Source organism: Oryzias latipes, chromosome 24, assembly GCF_002234675.1.
Source record: "Oryzias latipes chromosome 24, ASM223467v1".
Lineage (NCBI taxonomy): Eukaryota > Metazoa > Chordata > Actinopteri > Beloniformes > Adrianichthyidae > Oryzias > Oryzias latipes.
The window spans coordinates 15,576,925-15,594,165 of NC_019882.2; the positions used below are offsets into that span (position 1 = coordinate 15,576,925).

Consider the following 17,241-nt stretch of genomic DNA (forward strand, 5'->3'; position numbering starts at 1 on the left):
GAGGAAAGCCGTTGTGGTGGATGTGGCAGTGCCAAGCGATGGGAACATCAGGAAGAAGGAACATGAGAAACTGGAGAAATACCAGGGACTCAGAGAAGAACTGGAGAAAGCATGGAAAGTGAAGGTGACATTGGTGCCTGTGGTAATTGGAGCACTCGGGGCAGTAACCCCCAAGCTGGACGAGTGGCTACTACAGATACCTGGAAAGACCTCAGATATCTCAGTCCAGAAAAGTGCAGTGCTAGGAACAGCTAAGATACTGCGCAGGACCCTCAAGCTCCCAGGCCTCTGGTAGAGAACCCGAGCTTGGAGGAGAAACCACCCGCGGAGGGTGAGAGGGGCGTTTTTTTTTTTGTTTTTCTTTATATTTATAAAATTACATATAATGTAATTACATATAGAGAACAATATGTCACTTTGTGTGTGGAAATGAAATCCAGAGTTTCTCCCTTTATATGAGCCTGCATACATGCACATTTTTTTTCAATCAATAATTTACATCTGTGATTGTCTAAGTTTACTCCGATGTAAGTTGTGTTTTTAACATGTTATTGTGGCATTCTTGTTGATCATGGAGGACACATAAACAAAATTGCTCTCCATTGCCTGAGACATTCACTGGGCTTTTTGAAAAAAAGTCTATTTAAAAGACCACTGGAGAGCTTTTAAGACAAATCAAAAGATGATCGGAGTGACACTTTAAGGAAGGGGTATTTTATACCTTAGTTTCCAAGTATTCAATTGAGTTTATGTAATATCTGGGAAAAAATAAACCTTTAGCATTACACTTTTAAAAATAGTAAAATTTGGTAGTTTTCAACTTTATGAAAGTGTTTCAAAAGTGGCAAGGATTATAAAACATGTTTTTTTACAAAGAAAAAATAAAATGAATAAAATTAAAATACAGGATAAACTGTAAAATGTTAGTGTTGAGTTTTTTGGGGGGCAGATTCATATTAATATAAAATGGGACTAAAATCTTCACTTCTGGATTAAAGAGCTGTTTCTCTCTGTGTATGAACTCACAAAACATAACATGTTATGCTTTAAAACAGGGTTGCTATTTGTCCTGACTCCACAGTGGATTGTTGGCAATTCTTTTACTGAACCAGCAGTAAATCTAATCAGTGACCACAGCATGTTGGAAGTACCTCGGGTTTACTCCCACTTTCAAAAACAAATTAAGTATTTTCCACCTACTTTATTTTATTTTTAACATCAAGGCTGATGCCATATAGCTCTTACTTTGCATTCTGCTACTTGTTTTTATTACTTTACATAACGCAAGCTAAAATGCACTCACACAGATTTTGCTTAGTGAAGTCAAAATATGGCTGGTATTGGTGCCAGTGAGGAAAGCTCTTGTAAATCGGGTTTCCTTTCCTTTTGCCAAACCTCATCCTGCAAACAGAAGTCCGAAGAGGAAAATATTTTCGCTCAAAATAATGTCAGACTTTCACTGACAACAGCAATAGTTCCACTGTGAAAGCACATTTATGAAGCATGAACATTTGTGTATCAATGCTTAGTGGCTGGGTGGCTCGGTTGGTAAGGTGACAAGCTACAATGCAGGAATCCAGGGTTCGATTCCCGGAGGGGAATAAGCAATGGTACTGGGGGGCAATTACCATATCAATGGCGAGCAGTTAACATCACCCAGTGGGGGTCCTTAGGCAAGGCCCTTAACACTACTGCCTCCCGAGCGCGGTTCAGCTGCAGCTCACCGCTCCCCCAGGGGATGGGTCAAATGCGGAGAAGAATTTCCCCATTGAGGGATGAATACAGTATAAATTTAAATTTATTTATTTTTTTTTTTTTATTAGAAGAGGCAGCAGGTTAGAGCAGAGACTTCAGCGGATGAGCTCCACCCTCACAGCTCACTTTATATTCACCAGGTGGTTTCTTGCTCTGCTCTGACAGACAGGTTTTTCAACAGTTAATAAAAGCATTATTCCTTACTGTGTGTGTTAAAGTCCTGTCTGCTGAAAATGTGTTAAAGCCCACGTCAGTTGGAGAGTATAGTATATTTTTACAGCCAAAAAGCAAACATGTCTCTTTTCTTTAAACATTAATAATTACCTTAACATTTGCACTTCTTTTTATAATCTTTTTGTGCTATCTGGAACATGTTATTGAGCGTTCACAAAACAGTTTCTAAGCATTTTACAAGAGCTCTTTGCACTCTTATCTGTTTCATAGCTGCTCTTTTTATTCATTCTGCAGGATATTTCCAAATATTATAGAAAATATCTGGATTTTGGACAGTTACAATACTTCTTATTGAAAAAAATATGTGATCATTATGTAAGATATTGAGATGCTCCTGCTCTCATTATGTAAATTTGAGAACTTTGGCTTAAATTTATAGACCCACTCTGATCATCTTTTGATCATCTTTTTTCAAAGTGTTCCCAATGGTCTTTTACTTATGATTATGCTGTTTTTAGCCAAAATGTAAAAAAATGTCTATTAAAGTTAGTGCAGAGCAGCAGGAGTTTATTGGAAATTTAAATTTGCTTCTGAGGAAGCCCGCCCCCTTCCCATCATCCCTTTTTGCATCCCTTTTTGTGCACATGCTCTCCCGCTAGCTTAGAGCCCCACTCTGCAAATGCTAATTTGGGCAAAATTCAAAAAAGAAAAAACTGTCATTTTCTACTACATAGTTTTCTGCAGAGTTGCAAAACTTCATGAGAAAACAAATGGCTTGCCGTAGTAGCTTCAACGTCACATCTACAAGTTTTTTTCAACGGCCTTTTTGCGCCTCTCCCTGATTCAAAACCAATTGAATAAAGAATTTAAGCTGTCCTTTATCATTAGAAAAACACAATGACAACACATTAAAACATGATATTCATTAGAGTGGGACTTTAACTAACTTTGTAAAAAAAAAAAGGTTATCCTATCATTTATATACATATATATATATAGTGAAAAAAAAATCTTTAAAGTAAAACCAAAGAACAGAAAAAAAAATAAAAACAATTGGAGATTAATAATGAAAACTTATGAAAACCATTAACATTTGTCAGTACTCAATGTTTTGCAAAAATCAGATTGTGATTAAATATAAACCTTGGTTAGTCCTGCCACGCACTGCAACCCAGGGAAGAGTTTCTCTTCTCACATGAGGTTAATCAAGGACAAGGGAGGGTGTGTGCCCACCTATAAACTGCGTCAATATGTTCAACTCATTTCCTGTTTTTATGGGAAGCAATAAAAGCAAAAAAAAAGCTCTATTGTCAACACAATTGTTCAGTCTGTGACCTAATACTACACTGAATAAGACAATCCATGAAAACTGAATCTTTTGTGCCTGATGGATATGTCCTGAAAAATAAAACCAGCGTGAGATATGGAAAATCACTGTAGGAAATTGTTGCACGATTGCATGGTGCAGAAAAATACTATGTGTTGTCTTAATACAAAACTAGCCTGTTTGTAATAAAAAATGCAACAATTGAAACCTGCTTTAGAATGCAGTATATTGTCACATTCTAACCATTTGCACTTTCCTTTTAATTTGTGGAACAGTTGTTGGAATGTAAGCACTGTAAGCAGCCACAACTTTTTTCTTGCACACAATGCTGCAAGAATATAAACAAAGTTCTCTCTGGCTATGTCAATCTTTACAAGAAGCTCAAGTGCAAAACTTATGTCAAGTTCCTTTCACCAAATCACATTATTCATCTAAAAATACAGTAATAACAGGGCAACAGCTGTACAAGCACACCACAGTGGCAAGATCCAAAATTACTGTTGAGAAAAAAATCGTTTTTTAAAGTAGAGAGTCACCATTGTTGGAGTGATTGCCAATAAAATGAAAAGCACTGAAGATACATGTTTGTTTCAACCAGATAGTGCAGCTTAGCACAATCTTGCATTCTACATGCACTTTAATGTACTCTGTTTTTTGTTTGGCCAATCACAGAACAGTTCTCACATGATAGATAAAAAAAAAATCTCAATCACTGATAAGTGTTAAAGACAAGCTAAAAGAACCAAAACTTAAGCTGTTGTTTTTCGATCAACTAGCAGCCTTCTAGGAGCAGGGCCAGAAGACAGGAGAGTCAGCATGTTTGCATGCCATTGCACCGTTTGCCCTACTGTGGAGAGCGGGAGACAGCGAAAGACAGAACAGGCCTTTCCCCAATCCTGGCTCATTTGCCAATTCTTGCGGGACTTAGCTGATGAAAATGTGTACGCTTGAGTTGCATCTACGTATAAAACCACGACTATTCGTGAGCTGCAGGCTGAACTTCGCAAGCTAGCAAGGTAAACAAGAAAGTCGCACTCCCACTACAGACCTAAGAAAGCAATGTCCCAAATGCATTGTGCACCAGATAGCAGCACAAGCACAAAAGGAAAGAAAACAAGAGCTTTTTCTGAACTCTCAGAACTGACTGAGATAGTGAAGAAGTTAGCACTTAATCAGGAAGGAAAAAATACTTTAATTGTCGCAGATTCAGGCCAGAATAACTTACCCTAACTCCCACCCCTCTACCTTCTGCCACTTTGCCAACAACTACCAGGAGGGGCACACAGGCCCAGGATGTTAGGTACTGTCGGTGTGGGGAACAGGGACAAAATACAAACCCAGAGGGAGCCAACCAACATTCACCTACAAACCCAGCTGAGAGGGAAGTTCCACATTCAACACATCCCCACACCAAGACCCCCGTCGAAGCGGTAGTGGTAGCCAGGGCCCTCCTGACACCAGTATGGTACAGCAGGTTGAGGGAATCCGCCCACTGGGTAATCCAGCCAGACACCAAGACCAGGGCTTGTAGGACCACCACAGGGGGCCACAACGCCAAAGAGCAGGGTGACACAGAAGCACAGAGAGTGCAGGGCCCAGGCCAGCCAGGACGATAGTGTAAGGACCAAAACCCACACCACAGGGACACGGACACCCCCCGGCTCAGATAGGACATGATCCACGGTTCATGGTCCCACCGGAGAACTCAGGGATCCCTTTCTTTGTGTGGAGAAGGGTCTGCCCGGCCCGGGAAGCCAGCACCAAGGGACACAGCCCCCGTTGCAGAGGGCATGACTCCGCCCACCAGGGATGGGGTAGGGGACAGATTATCAGGGGTCCCAGCTTCCTTGTGGAAGGTATGTGTTGTTTCTTTGTGTGTGTGTGCTGGAGTATGTATTTTTGAGACGTAAGTTGTGTTATTGAAGGGTGCAGTTAAAATTGGTGGGTAGCGCATCGCCTGATTGATTACAGTGAGGTCCAAACACCCTCCCACCAAGAGGCCCTAAATTTCTAAGGTGCAGTTAAAATTGGCGGGTGGGCCACTGCGCAGACATCTCTGGCTTGCTGTCAGTGATGTCCAAGCACCCCCCCCCCCACACCCCCCACCAAAGGGGCCTAAATGTCTAAGGTGCAATTAAAACCGAGAGGGGAGGGTCCAAATTTCATGCGGCAACTAAGGGAGGGGTACCACTGCCAAATAGCTACCCGTGAAGCGCAAATTGCAGGCTGACACCCCTCCCCATCGCCCTAATAAGTGGTTGTATAAGGAAGGAGGGTAGGTCGGGGACAGACTGACTCCCGATTGGTGAAACAACCACCCCCAACCCCTCCAGCATTGGGTCCCATTGTCCCCAGCCCAGGGGCCCAATCGCAGGGAGAGCCGATCCCCCAGGCCTAACACTCACCACACCACACAAAGAGAGAGGAGTTAAGAAATAGGGGCAAGCCCCGACCCAACCGCTACCCTGTGAAAGCGCTGGTGAGGCTCTGACAGGACCGAGGCAGCCCAACCAGTCTGGGCCCCCAGCGATTGCCTCTGTGGAGATCCCAACCCGCCAAACCTTAAAGGTCCCATACCTATATGAGAATGTTCACTCTGTTCTTTTAAGTTCAATGATGGGATGCCATCAGCCACTGTGGGAATGCATGTAGTGCAGTTGAAAGTTACAGCCAGTGGATGGTGGTGTTGCCCGTGATTTTGACTTTTGAAGTTTTATGTTTTGTCCTTTGAGAGATACCGTAGCCCCGGGAAAGTTTGTTCTGAGCACCATTTTGATTTCAGAACATCTCTTACTCCTTTGAAAGGTAGGGGGAAAACGTGGTGTACAGGAATGTGTTTTTTTTTTAATATTTGGGTCAAAACCTTTTAAAATGTGCAAATATGATTATTGGTATGTTTAGTAAAATGTTTAGTGGGTGTTGGGTAAACTAAGATGCATTTTAAGTTATAATTAATGTGTTTTTAATATATATATGTTGTGCAGCAATATCTTTTATAGGTGCTCAGTTTGTTGATGTCGGTGTTGCATTAAATCAGAGCATCTGTTACTCCTTTGAAAGGAGAGCTAATAGGTGGCGGCTGAGCATTACACGAACGTTTGTGAACCTGAGTGCCTCTGGGAAAAAAATAAATACCTTCCTTGTTCTACCTATTCCTCGCCTCGACTGCAATCCCTGAAACCGCTGCTTCTGAAGATTTGGCTCTCCGTGCGACACTTCCTCTCATCAAAACATCACAAACACACTCGGAGCCTCGGAGGTCCCAGGATAGGCATCCGTACAAGAGGGATAACAAATAAGAACAAATTTCTCTGCTCTTTTTGGCCAGAACAATTAACCTTCTCTTGAATTATGGACCAACCTTTATGCTGCTAGCAATTTCTTAGTGTTTCTAATGATCAAATGCTAAAGCTACTAACGCTACATTTCTTCAAGTTCAGATTTGATCATGCAGGACATTGAGCCAACAAGTTTCGCAACACTCAGCTTAATAACTCATTTTTGTCAGTTTTCTGGCAGCAAAACCTATTCAGACAACCTCTTGTTCTGGTCTATTTCACGTGCAGAAAAGTATATTGTTGGCAATTTGCATTTTTAACTAGTAAAATCCTAATTATTGTTGCAAGATTTAGCTCACGATTTCCTTTCATGGTTTGCGTGTTCCAGTGTTTCACACACACTAGTATATTTTGATAGATGGAAAAAAAGGATCTAGCAGTAGAGTGGGAGGACCCTGTACTTTATCATTTACAAGACTAGAAATTGTGAAATGTTTCCTCCTTTTCAAAACGTCAGAGGCTCCATGAAATATGGAGATCAAAAAGGGTGATAAACAGATCTGAAATGAACAGACAGTAGCTTTATAAGACGTTGAAGTAAATCCTTCAGAAAACATGACGACAATGAAAACAAAAATGAGAAAGTGAGAACAGGAAGTTTACTTATATTATCTGAACAACCCAGAGGAGTAAATATACAGAAAGTACACACACTGATACAAGCAGTAAAAGTAGCATAATTTCTCACGATTGACCATACTTTGCCAGTATCTGCCTCCACAGTACGTTAGTCTACTGAAACTTAACTCTACGTGAAATATTTGTTACCTAGCATTGCAGAATATTTGAGTTACAGTTAGTCTAATAATGCACAATTCCTCAATATAAAGTGCCACTTCCACTAACATTCCAGCTTGCCTTTATGTGGCTGGTGAGAAACAAACTTTTTCAGAGTGGAAATTATTTCCCCTTACAGTCTGCTCTGGGCTTGTTACAAAATGCTGAGTTAACTTGGTGAAGTGGGTCAGCATGAGTCTGTTTGGGGTTATCAGTTTTCACAATCATCAGTCATACTAATAGGTCTTAAAGAAGTTTGAGTTTTCAATATTTACAAAAAGTGAACACATTTCAGGATTTTATCTTTCCATTTCTTTAATGGAAAATCAGCTTTTTCTGTGTTGCATTGTGAGTAGTGGTTGCATCACCTCAGTTATAAATTCAAACCAAACTGCATACAGTTTGTAGCAGAACAAGCAGAAAGCCTGCAGACACTTAGAGATGGAAGAAATTAAAATACACGTTTCAAGATCTGACTAACTACTTGAAATTCTCATGCTCAGTTCCTCTTATCTTAAAATAATAAACCAAGCAAAAAATGTGTTGGTTCATAGCTGCAAAAGTATGTTATCCTGAGGAGAAACATTGCACATGAAGCAATACTGAATTTTGTTTTGGTCTGGTCTATCTGACTCTGATCTGAAAAAAATGAGGTATTTACTTTTTTATTTTATTTACTTTTTATTCTTCTTATATCATAGTGTCCAAATTATAGTGCAACTGTTAAAAAATTAAAGTAATGGTAATGGCCAATGTTTTTTTATGATATTAAAATCGAAGAGCATGCCACTTCAACAACAGGTAGGACATGTAGGGTTTTCTTAATTCTATGCTTAGGACATCAATTTTCTTTGTGTGACATTGTTTATCCCATATACAAGCGTACACATATACACATAAACATTCAAGGCAAACTTTCTGATTCCTGTGAAAGATATATTTGTAATCACTACGAGCACAGATCGCTTGGCTCTCCAGCTTTTCCAATTGGAAAAACAAAATAAAATAAAAATAAAAAAACAGAATTAATTCAAAGTTGACAAAGCAGTGGAGTCCATAAGTGAATTGGAAGCGAAAGCAAGTAAATTTAAGCTTCTTGATAAAAGAACTTGGATATGAGAAACTTTACCAGTTACAATGGATCCGTTCCTCTTGTGTACTTTTAGATGGCTGTTTTTCTCTGTTCACAAAATCGTAAAATCTGTCACAGATTAACAGGAATGAGCTTGTACAGAATATTTATATGCAAAAATTGAAGGGATCTTTATTAGTGTTTAAAAAAAACAATCTTAAAGACGTAAATTGCTAAACTTACCACCAGGAAGAGTGAAAACGATATTAGTGTGACAATGCCATCTAGTGGCGTCATTTGTGGATCATTTGCTTAGGGAGCCAGTGCACTTGGTTTTAAACAGCTTTGCTTTTTGTATGAATTGATCAACTACACCCAGAATGAGGGGAACCCCAAAAGAAAACATTTTTGTTATTAGCTGCAATTGGTGCAAAATACTGCTGCGTAGCTCCTAACCTGCACCTTTCCAAAGCAATAATGCATCGTTCTTGTTTTAGCTTTCTTTTCTGGCTGTTTGCATTTGTTCAACTAAAAATCCTTGTCTGACCTGGCTCCATCTCTGATCTACTCCACCATTGTGTCCCTGCTTGTTCTAAATCATCTTAGTCATCTTTGTGGCATCAAGGGTCCAAACTAAAGAGAAAAAAAGGCCAGGAGCCCAAGGGTTCTGAACTCTAATGGAGATGCCAATTGTTTGTTTTGTTTTTTTAAAAAGTGAATGAAAACTAACCCAGTTTTGTCACTTCCTGTTCTAAGTTTTTCTTTGCTCACATTATGTGCTGATTATGTCAAATGTAAGGGGGGGATAAGAAAATAGATCAAAAGTCAGCAAAAATTAAAGAGCAAATGACTACTTACACTGCTTACATGTTTTGCTTGAGATTATAAATGACAAATTTCACTCATTTTAAGCAAAATTAAGACAAAAGCCAGGAGCAGTAAACCTCACATTAACATAGAAGAGTAGGCTAATTAGCTGAGCTAAGAGCCACGAGCTCAGCTCTCCACAACAGCTGTTGCGCGCGCGCATACACACGCGACAATCCACGCATGCGCAAAGCCCCCGTGGTTTCCTCGGCTCCAGGAGATTGAAGGAAGATGATGCTGCTGAGCGCCCGGCGCGGACCTCGTGCGTAGCTGGCCATTCTTAGCCATAGATTTCGACTTGCCTTCTCCACCGAATTTTTATGCCAAATTTATTTTCCGATGTCGAACTGTAACCGGAGCGGCGAGGACACCGAGTGACACCACAAAGAGAGGAGGAGGGTGCAGCAGCAACAGTAACTGGACGGAGTTGGGCTTCATATTACACCGGATGCCATTATACGGTTTTAACTATCAGCTACGTGAGTAATCGCTTTTTTTTAAAGCAGAGAGTGCAGTTGGGAAATTCTAGACGTGCATATAAACAATTATATAGGGGTCGAAAAAGGAGAAAAAGTTACAGTTTCGAGGTTATATGGGGTCCTGAGGAACTGTTCGAGTGCTGAAAAAAGGAGACCAACCCATTTCTGGGGGATCAGCTGAATGTGGCTCTGCGGTTTCTCCTTTAATTGGCTTATTTTTCAAAGCCAACCGCTTGTAAAAGCCCCCAGATTGCATGCTTCTGTACTCTTGAATGAAATCACCGCATCTGTCTGGTTTTGTGGGCAGATTTCCATCTGTTTCCCCTGTGTGCTGCTTGCACATGTAGGCAGATCTCCATCCAGCGGGCGCGTGGAAATGCGGGCCTTACATCTAAGCTCGTTGATCAATTGAATTTAAGTCTCTTGAGCGGAGCGAGCGAAACCTGCTGACACATGCGCCCCAGTCTTTTTGTTCCCGGTTAAACCTCGGCTGATCTGGTCTCCCAGAGCAACCAAACTAAACCCCGACCATACATGTTATCATATAGAATCCTGCAGAGATTGTCCATTCTGCAGATTATTTAATCCTTCAAACCCATGTGCAACATTTGTCCGAGTACTCAGCACTTTCTCACTTGTAGTTACCGAGACTTTAACTATTTATAGGACAACTGATCTGATGCATTGGATTAATAATAGATTAATATAATCTAATAGCTTTCAGCTTTCAGAAGGTTTTGTTATATAACCCGCCTAATGAGTGTCTGATAGCTGCACGATGAAACCAAAAGCAGAGTCGACTTTCCAAATGTAGATTTTTGCTCAACTTTCTTGTGAGATGCACATTTTGATAAGTAGACATCAGCCCCTATCCAACCACCTGCCTACCTGTTGCACCATATGCAGGACAGCTGCAATAAAACATTTAAAGTGCATCATACAAAACCAGATTACTGGTTTTGTTTTCGCTTTACAAAAGCAAAACAAAAAAGTCGTAGATGTGCAACACTCTTTCAGTAAAAAAAAAAACATAAATTTAAGTTTTTAGTGTGGTCCTTATATGATAACTGAACCCAAATATGCATTAAAAAAAAGGAATAAGACGCTGAACGTTGCAGCTGCAAAGGGGACTAGCGTGCCCTCAACCTATTAAAGAGACCATTGTCTCTTGTTACTCTAATATGATGGGGATGGCTTGTTATTTATATTGTGTGTCTGGTTTATCTTCCTGTTCTCTCCACAGTATAACAAGCCAGCAGTAGAACCATGGAGGTTGTAACACATTTTATGAATGACACTGTAGAGTTTTACAAATGGAGCCTTACTATAGCAGGTAAGTTTATCTGGCAGCAACAAGGAATTTCCTCCAAAGTGACTGTCTGGAAGAAAGCATGAATAAAACATTGTGATTTGGATTTTTCCCTGCAGACAAGAGGGTGGAGAACTGGCCAATGATGTCATCACCCTGGCCCACCCTGGCCATCAGCTGCCTGTATTTGATCTTCCTGTGGGCGGGGCCTAAGTACATGCAGGACCGCCAACCCTACACACTCAGGAAGACCCTCATAGTCTACAACTTCAGCATGGTGGTCCTCAACTTTTACATCGCCAAAGAGGTCAGCGCCGCTTTGTGCTCTGCCAGGAAAGAGGAAGCTTTTGAAAACAGCACAACATTAAAAGTAGCCACTTAATAAGATTTGAACTGATTGACTTAATGCGTGTCTGAAATGAAAGTCCTTCAGGTTACCTAAAGGAACAATGTGTAATAAGCAAATTTAGTCCAAAAGTTTATTTCATGCAACAATAGAACAGAAATATTTAAGAGTTTATGACTAATATCGAGATTTTATAGATTTCTTCTTCATGCAACAGATTTGACAAAATACATTTTTTGACGTGATAAAGAAAGATTGAACTTCATTGTTACCATATTTTCAAATGTCATTCATAACCAAATGTGCTAGATCTGCTCCGTCTAATTCATTAGCTTATTTATGTCGTTTTCCCCTTTCAAAAAATGATTTGTTTTTACATCAAATTTGACTTTAAAGACCTTTCCTTTAACTTGGATGAATTGTTTGTTCTGTTGTCTCATCAGCTTCTGCTAGCATCGAGTGCTGCTGGATACAGCTACCTTTGTCAGCCTGTCAACTACTCCAATGATGTCAATGAAGTCAGGGTAGGAGCCCCGTCACACTTTCTTATAGCCATCCAGTGTGTTCATCTTAAAGAAACGTTCTTTCATAACAAATGTCGTTGTGAGGCTGGTGGAGGGAATGAATCAAGGGATGCTGATTTGTTGCAGGTTATGCTAAGCAACTTCTGTTTTGTTTTTGGTGTGGTAATAATAGAGAAAGCAGAAAGGACATGTCAGGTATATGGTCAGGCGTCAGCATCCAGAAGCTTCATTCGTTTGACCAAGATGTTCCCGAAATGCCCACTGGTCAGCTAAAAACGTTCACGCTTCCTTCTTTTTCTCCTCCAGATAGCCTCAGCTCTTTGGTGGTACTATATTTCCAAAGGAGTGGAATTCCTGGACACTGTGTTTTTCATTCTGAGGAAGAAGTTCAATCAGGTCAGCTTCCTTCACGTCTACCATCACTGCACCATGTTCATCCTTTGGTGGATCGGGATTAAATGGGTTCCTGGAGGACAATGTGAGTTGCTATTACTTACGTAGAATTACAGAAACCACTAGAATTTATAATAACTTCTGATATAAACTCCCCAGCATTTTTTGGTGCAACCATCAACTCCTCCATCCATGTGCTCATGTATGGTTACTATGGCCTGGCAGCCCTGGGACCACATATGCAGAAGTACCTCTGGTGGAAGAAATACCTCACTATTATTCAGATGGTGGGTATTGCTTATATAATTTACCACTACAAGAAAATCACAAGACGGGTATTGTGGGGGCAGGGTCATGTTTTTTGGGGGGGGATGGGCAACTCCAGGCCTCGAGGGCCGGTGTGTCTGTATGATTTCCAGATATCCAAGCCATATTCATGACTAATTACCTGGTTCAGGTGTGTCCAGCCAATTAGAACATAGGTATGTTGGAAAACCTGCAGGCGTGCGGCCGTCGAGACCCGGAGTTACCCAACCCTGCTCTAAATACAAGCACAATACAGTGTGCTTACACCCGCAGAGCGTGTTAAACTGATTTTCTAATAGCTTCATATTGTCCAAAAAATATATACGGCAAAACAGTAAAAAAAAAACATTGGAAGTTTTAATTTACGACTTCAGGCGCTGAAGGTGGTACGTTTGAAAGAGTAAAGTGGTGTAAAGGTAGTTCAAAGAGTAAAAAAGTTCATAAGTCCCTTATTAAAAGCAGATTTAGATTATTTATCAATATATAACGAGGTAAATGAAGCGTGAAGGCTGTCATGCATTTCTATGTATACATTTTTAAGTATTAGGCATCTGCTTTACATTGTAAAAAGTTTTTAAAAATTTTAGAAATTATCATATTATTGTTGTAAAAGCTATTAAGCGCTTTGTTTTGCTTTATAAAATATAGAAAATGTGTTTTTTTTCATGGAAAATATCAGACTAGAGTATCTGACAACAAGTTACAATTAAAGTTGTCATTTTATTACTGTTTCAATTGCAAATGTTGGATTTTTACGCTTTTTTGTTAAACAGATCCAGTTCCACGTGACCATCGGCCATGCTGGCTACTCCCTCTACACCGGCTGTCCGTTCCCCTGCTGGATGCAGTGGGCTCTGATTGGCTACGCCGTCACCTTCATCATCCTCTTCGCCAACTTCTACTACCACGCGTACAGACGCAAACCTTCAGCGCAGAAAGGAGGCAAACACGTGGCGAACGGCACCTCCCTGACTAACGGTCACAGCAACGCAGAGGAGGTGGAGGAGAACGGGAAGAGGCAGAAGAAGGGGAGAGCGAAAAGGGAGTGAAGGAGGAGGAAGCAGCTGTGTGGTGACAGAGGACAGGAAGAAGGGAGGGAGGAGAAATCAAATCAGACGCATCCCTGCTGATACTGTAGATGTCTGGGACCAACAGGAGGAGATGAACGGATAGCAGTGTGTGTTTGTGGGCTTGTCTGTTAAAAGAAAAAAAAGAAGTTGCTGATCTTGTCAGGGAGAAAAAAATGTCTCCATAAGAGTTTATTTTAACCAAAACAAAGAAAATGTTTGATGTTGTAGGCTGTTTGCTCCTCTGTCCAACTTTATTTTGGGCTCTGATAGGACCAAAATGTTTAAGGACCTTCAACCTGCTTTACTTCTATGACCAAAAAAAGAAAAAAAAATCACCTTCATGTTTTGTACTCTGGACTCTCATATTTCAGCTTGAATAGTCCTTAATATGCAAATGTATATATTAGTGCTTTTGAAAGTGACGTTTTATCATAAAGAGGGGAAAAATGACCAACTGGATTATGTTGTTTTGTTTGCTACACTACTACAGACGTGTAGTTGGGTTGACGATAGTCCACATCTATAACTGCTGTTCTTCACTTATGTCAGTTTAACATATCACAAACTTTTTATTTATTTCTGCGTCCAGCTGGAAAAAAAAAAAAAACATTGCTGCGTTTACAAGAAGATGCTATTTCCTTTGTTTGTTGTGGGAAACGAATGACCACACTGTAGAACTTCTTTTTATTCTATGGGGGATAAAATACATATTTTTGTGGGTCCTTAAGGTTTATTTGCTGTGTAAAGTAGCAGAGGTGAAAAAAATAAGAGATTGATATTTGGCTCAATGCTGTCTCACTGCCGGTTAAAGATAAAGACGTTATGATGACAGGGCTTTTTTTTTTTTTTTTTAAAGAAAAGAATTGGTCGTTTCAATCTTAAAACAAGGTGACACAGCTTCCTGGCTCCACATATAAATGAAATAAAGACAGTGTCAGCACACCTTCACAGATGCTTTTGTGTTTGTGTTTTTTTTTCAAAATATAACCTTTTTTTGTTCAATTATACATGTAGCTGCTCCTTCACCAATGCTAAGGAACTTCATCAGATCAAAGTCTCACCATCCCCTCTTTTTTTTTTTTTTTTTGCTTTGCTCTCCCAATCCTTGCATCCCTCTGCTTTAGTGGCGATGTGGGATCTACAGGATGGAAAAATCTTGTGGAGAAGTGCAGGAGTGTGTTGGTGCGGAGGAAGAAGGTTGTGTCTGTTCAGACAGATCTGCCCTAATCTTTGAGGACAAATTGGCTTTAGCTCTAAAAGAGCTTATTTCCACGTCAATCCAGGGAAGCAGGTCATTGGAAGAGAGGCCACCGCTAATCTGACAAGAGTTTCTACAAGTGTAAAACTCCGAAAATGCATCATTTTTATTGCAAAACAATGAAACATAAGTCATGGTTCTTTTATTTTGAAAGAATTGGAACTTTTTGTCCATGTCTTTGGACAGAAAACCTTTTCAACAAATTATTTATTCCTAAATACAATTCAGTAGAGGACAAATGGTGGTCTTTTTTTTTATTTTGTGTTTTCTCGTGCAATTATTTAAAAGAAGAAAAAAAAAAAGCTTGTCTGAGCCATTAAACCAAACAAATGTTGCATTCAACTCATAGATGCAAGATTTGTATGCTCTTCTGCATGAGGCCTGTTCTTCTCCTTTCACATCCCCGCACCGCCACCTGTTTTTCCCACACGGATGTCATTCAGGTGGAGAGAGAAGGAGGCCTGGGGGGAAGATTTCTATGATAGACGGAATGAGATGAGAGTGGAGGGATGTGTTTGTCCTCCTCAGGGACACAGAGGGATCTAAAGCAGAGACTAAGAGGATTGCAAAGAGGGCCAAAGCTTTCAGCGCAGGTCTCAATACCCTGCATCCCCACTGCTGCTGCTGCAGAACAAGCTAAAACAATTCATAAGAATTCAGAAAAAGGATTTTGGTTTGCAAATAGTCACGTGTTTAACAGTAAATGGTTAAAAATAGATGCATTCCTGTGCAATACTTGTGGAAAAAGCTTTTTCAATTTGAGATCCAGGCTGTGTTAATTATCTTGTATTACAATACAAGCAGGGTGAAGGGTCACCATGCAGGGGTTAATGCCTTACAAACCAGACCTGTCATTCATCTCATCTCATTAGCAATTAAATGACTAAGTGAGACTAAGAGAGTGGAAACAGTCAGCGTTTTACTGGCTCTCCAGCCGTGCATGTACAGATTACACTCAGACCTTGTGCTTGAGTACTTTCGTGCATGAAGAGTACCCTCTACTGGAGCAAAATATGCTACTGTCATAGCAGCCAATGAGATAAACTTGACTCTTTCATTGACCTGAAGTAAATCATTTGTTGCTTGTAGTGTTTGAAAAGGCAGGATCAATCATAATAATGGAGCCTATTGTTCAGAAAGGTATTTTATATAAAATTGATGGATTTGAAAAAAAGGCTTTTGTGCAATTTGCTAAACAACAAAAACATTTTTAAAAATGTAAAAGAAAGAAAAATTGGGAATCGGTTAAAAACCAAATATATTTTAAGAGTTACTACTAATTCTGGGGGGTAAAAACAAATAATGTTGTTGGATTAATTCAAAATTTCCAATAAGAATACCAAATGTTATGCATAGCCTCAAACAGAAGCCTGTCATGGTTTGGGTTTCTCTGTATTGGTTTTTGCTTTCCGTTTTGTTTCTGTCATGTTTGAGTTCTGTTTCCTGTTTTATTTTGAAAGGTTTACTGTTATGTCATGGTTTTGAGTTTTGCTTCCCTGGTCCCAATCTCTCCTGATCGTTGTCACATGCGTCTTGTCAGACCTGTTTTGTATTTAAGTCTTCTCTCTGCCTTCCTCTTGGGCTGGTCCATTACTGTCTCTTCCCTGACTGTCTTCTGCCATGTTTTCATGTTTAGTCAACAGTAAGATTCGGACTTGAGTTTAGTTTTGTTTCTCTGCTCTGCAGTGCTTTTTGTTAAGTTAATAAACCCCTTGCCCTAGAACCGTGTGCCTCCCTTCTCTCCATACTGGGTCCTTCGTGCTCACCAGCCCTCCCTACCTGACAAAGCCTAAAATTTTGTAAAATGGTGCAAGAAAAAGGCTATTTTCACTCTTTCCAATCTACACAGTGAAGAAACAGGTCTTGGGTGAAGACAAAGTCATCATGATTTGCTATTTTCAGTAAAACAATGTCATGCTGTCTGATTAACCGGCAATCCAACCAACACACAACTAAACCCACTGTTGAACAACAACAACTGCTACAAACAAGCAGATATCCTGAAGCAGCAACATCCAAACTTGTGTTTCCGGGGTCTTTTACAGACTTACTTGTTAGATTTCAGACCTGAGAGATCTACTACAAGACCTATTGTGAATTCTGTCAAACCCTTCAATTACTTGGCCAAGACAAAATCGCTAAAAGTGTCATGTGAGGGGGAGGCTCGAGAGCCGGTAGGACCCAGACGCAGAGACGGGAGGCCAACGGGTTCAGGACTAGAGGGTTTAATGTCCAACAAACAAAAG

At 40.2% G+C, this 17,241-nt stretch overlaps 1 protein-coding gene across 1 annotated transcript; it reads left to right on the plus strand.

The window, feature by feature from the left end:
- The first annotated feature begins 9,502 nt into the window (after positions 1-9,502).
- Positions 9,503-14,690, plus strand: LOC101158407 (elongation of very long chain fatty acids protein 4). The gene is made up of 7 exons (XM_004083728.4): positions 9,503-9,789; positions 11,033-11,122; positions 11,218-11,405; positions 11,888-11,968; positions 12,275-12,446; positions 12,521-12,648; positions 13,441-14,690. Exons 2-7 carry the CDS (start codon positions 11,056-11,058, stop codon positions 13,714-13,716), a joined length of 912 nt encoding a protein of 303 aa, XP_004083776.1. The 5' UTR covers positions 9,503-9,789; positions 11,033-11,055; the 3' UTR covers positions 13,717-14,690.
- The last annotated feature ends 2,551 nt before the right edge of the window (positions 14,691-17,241 follow it).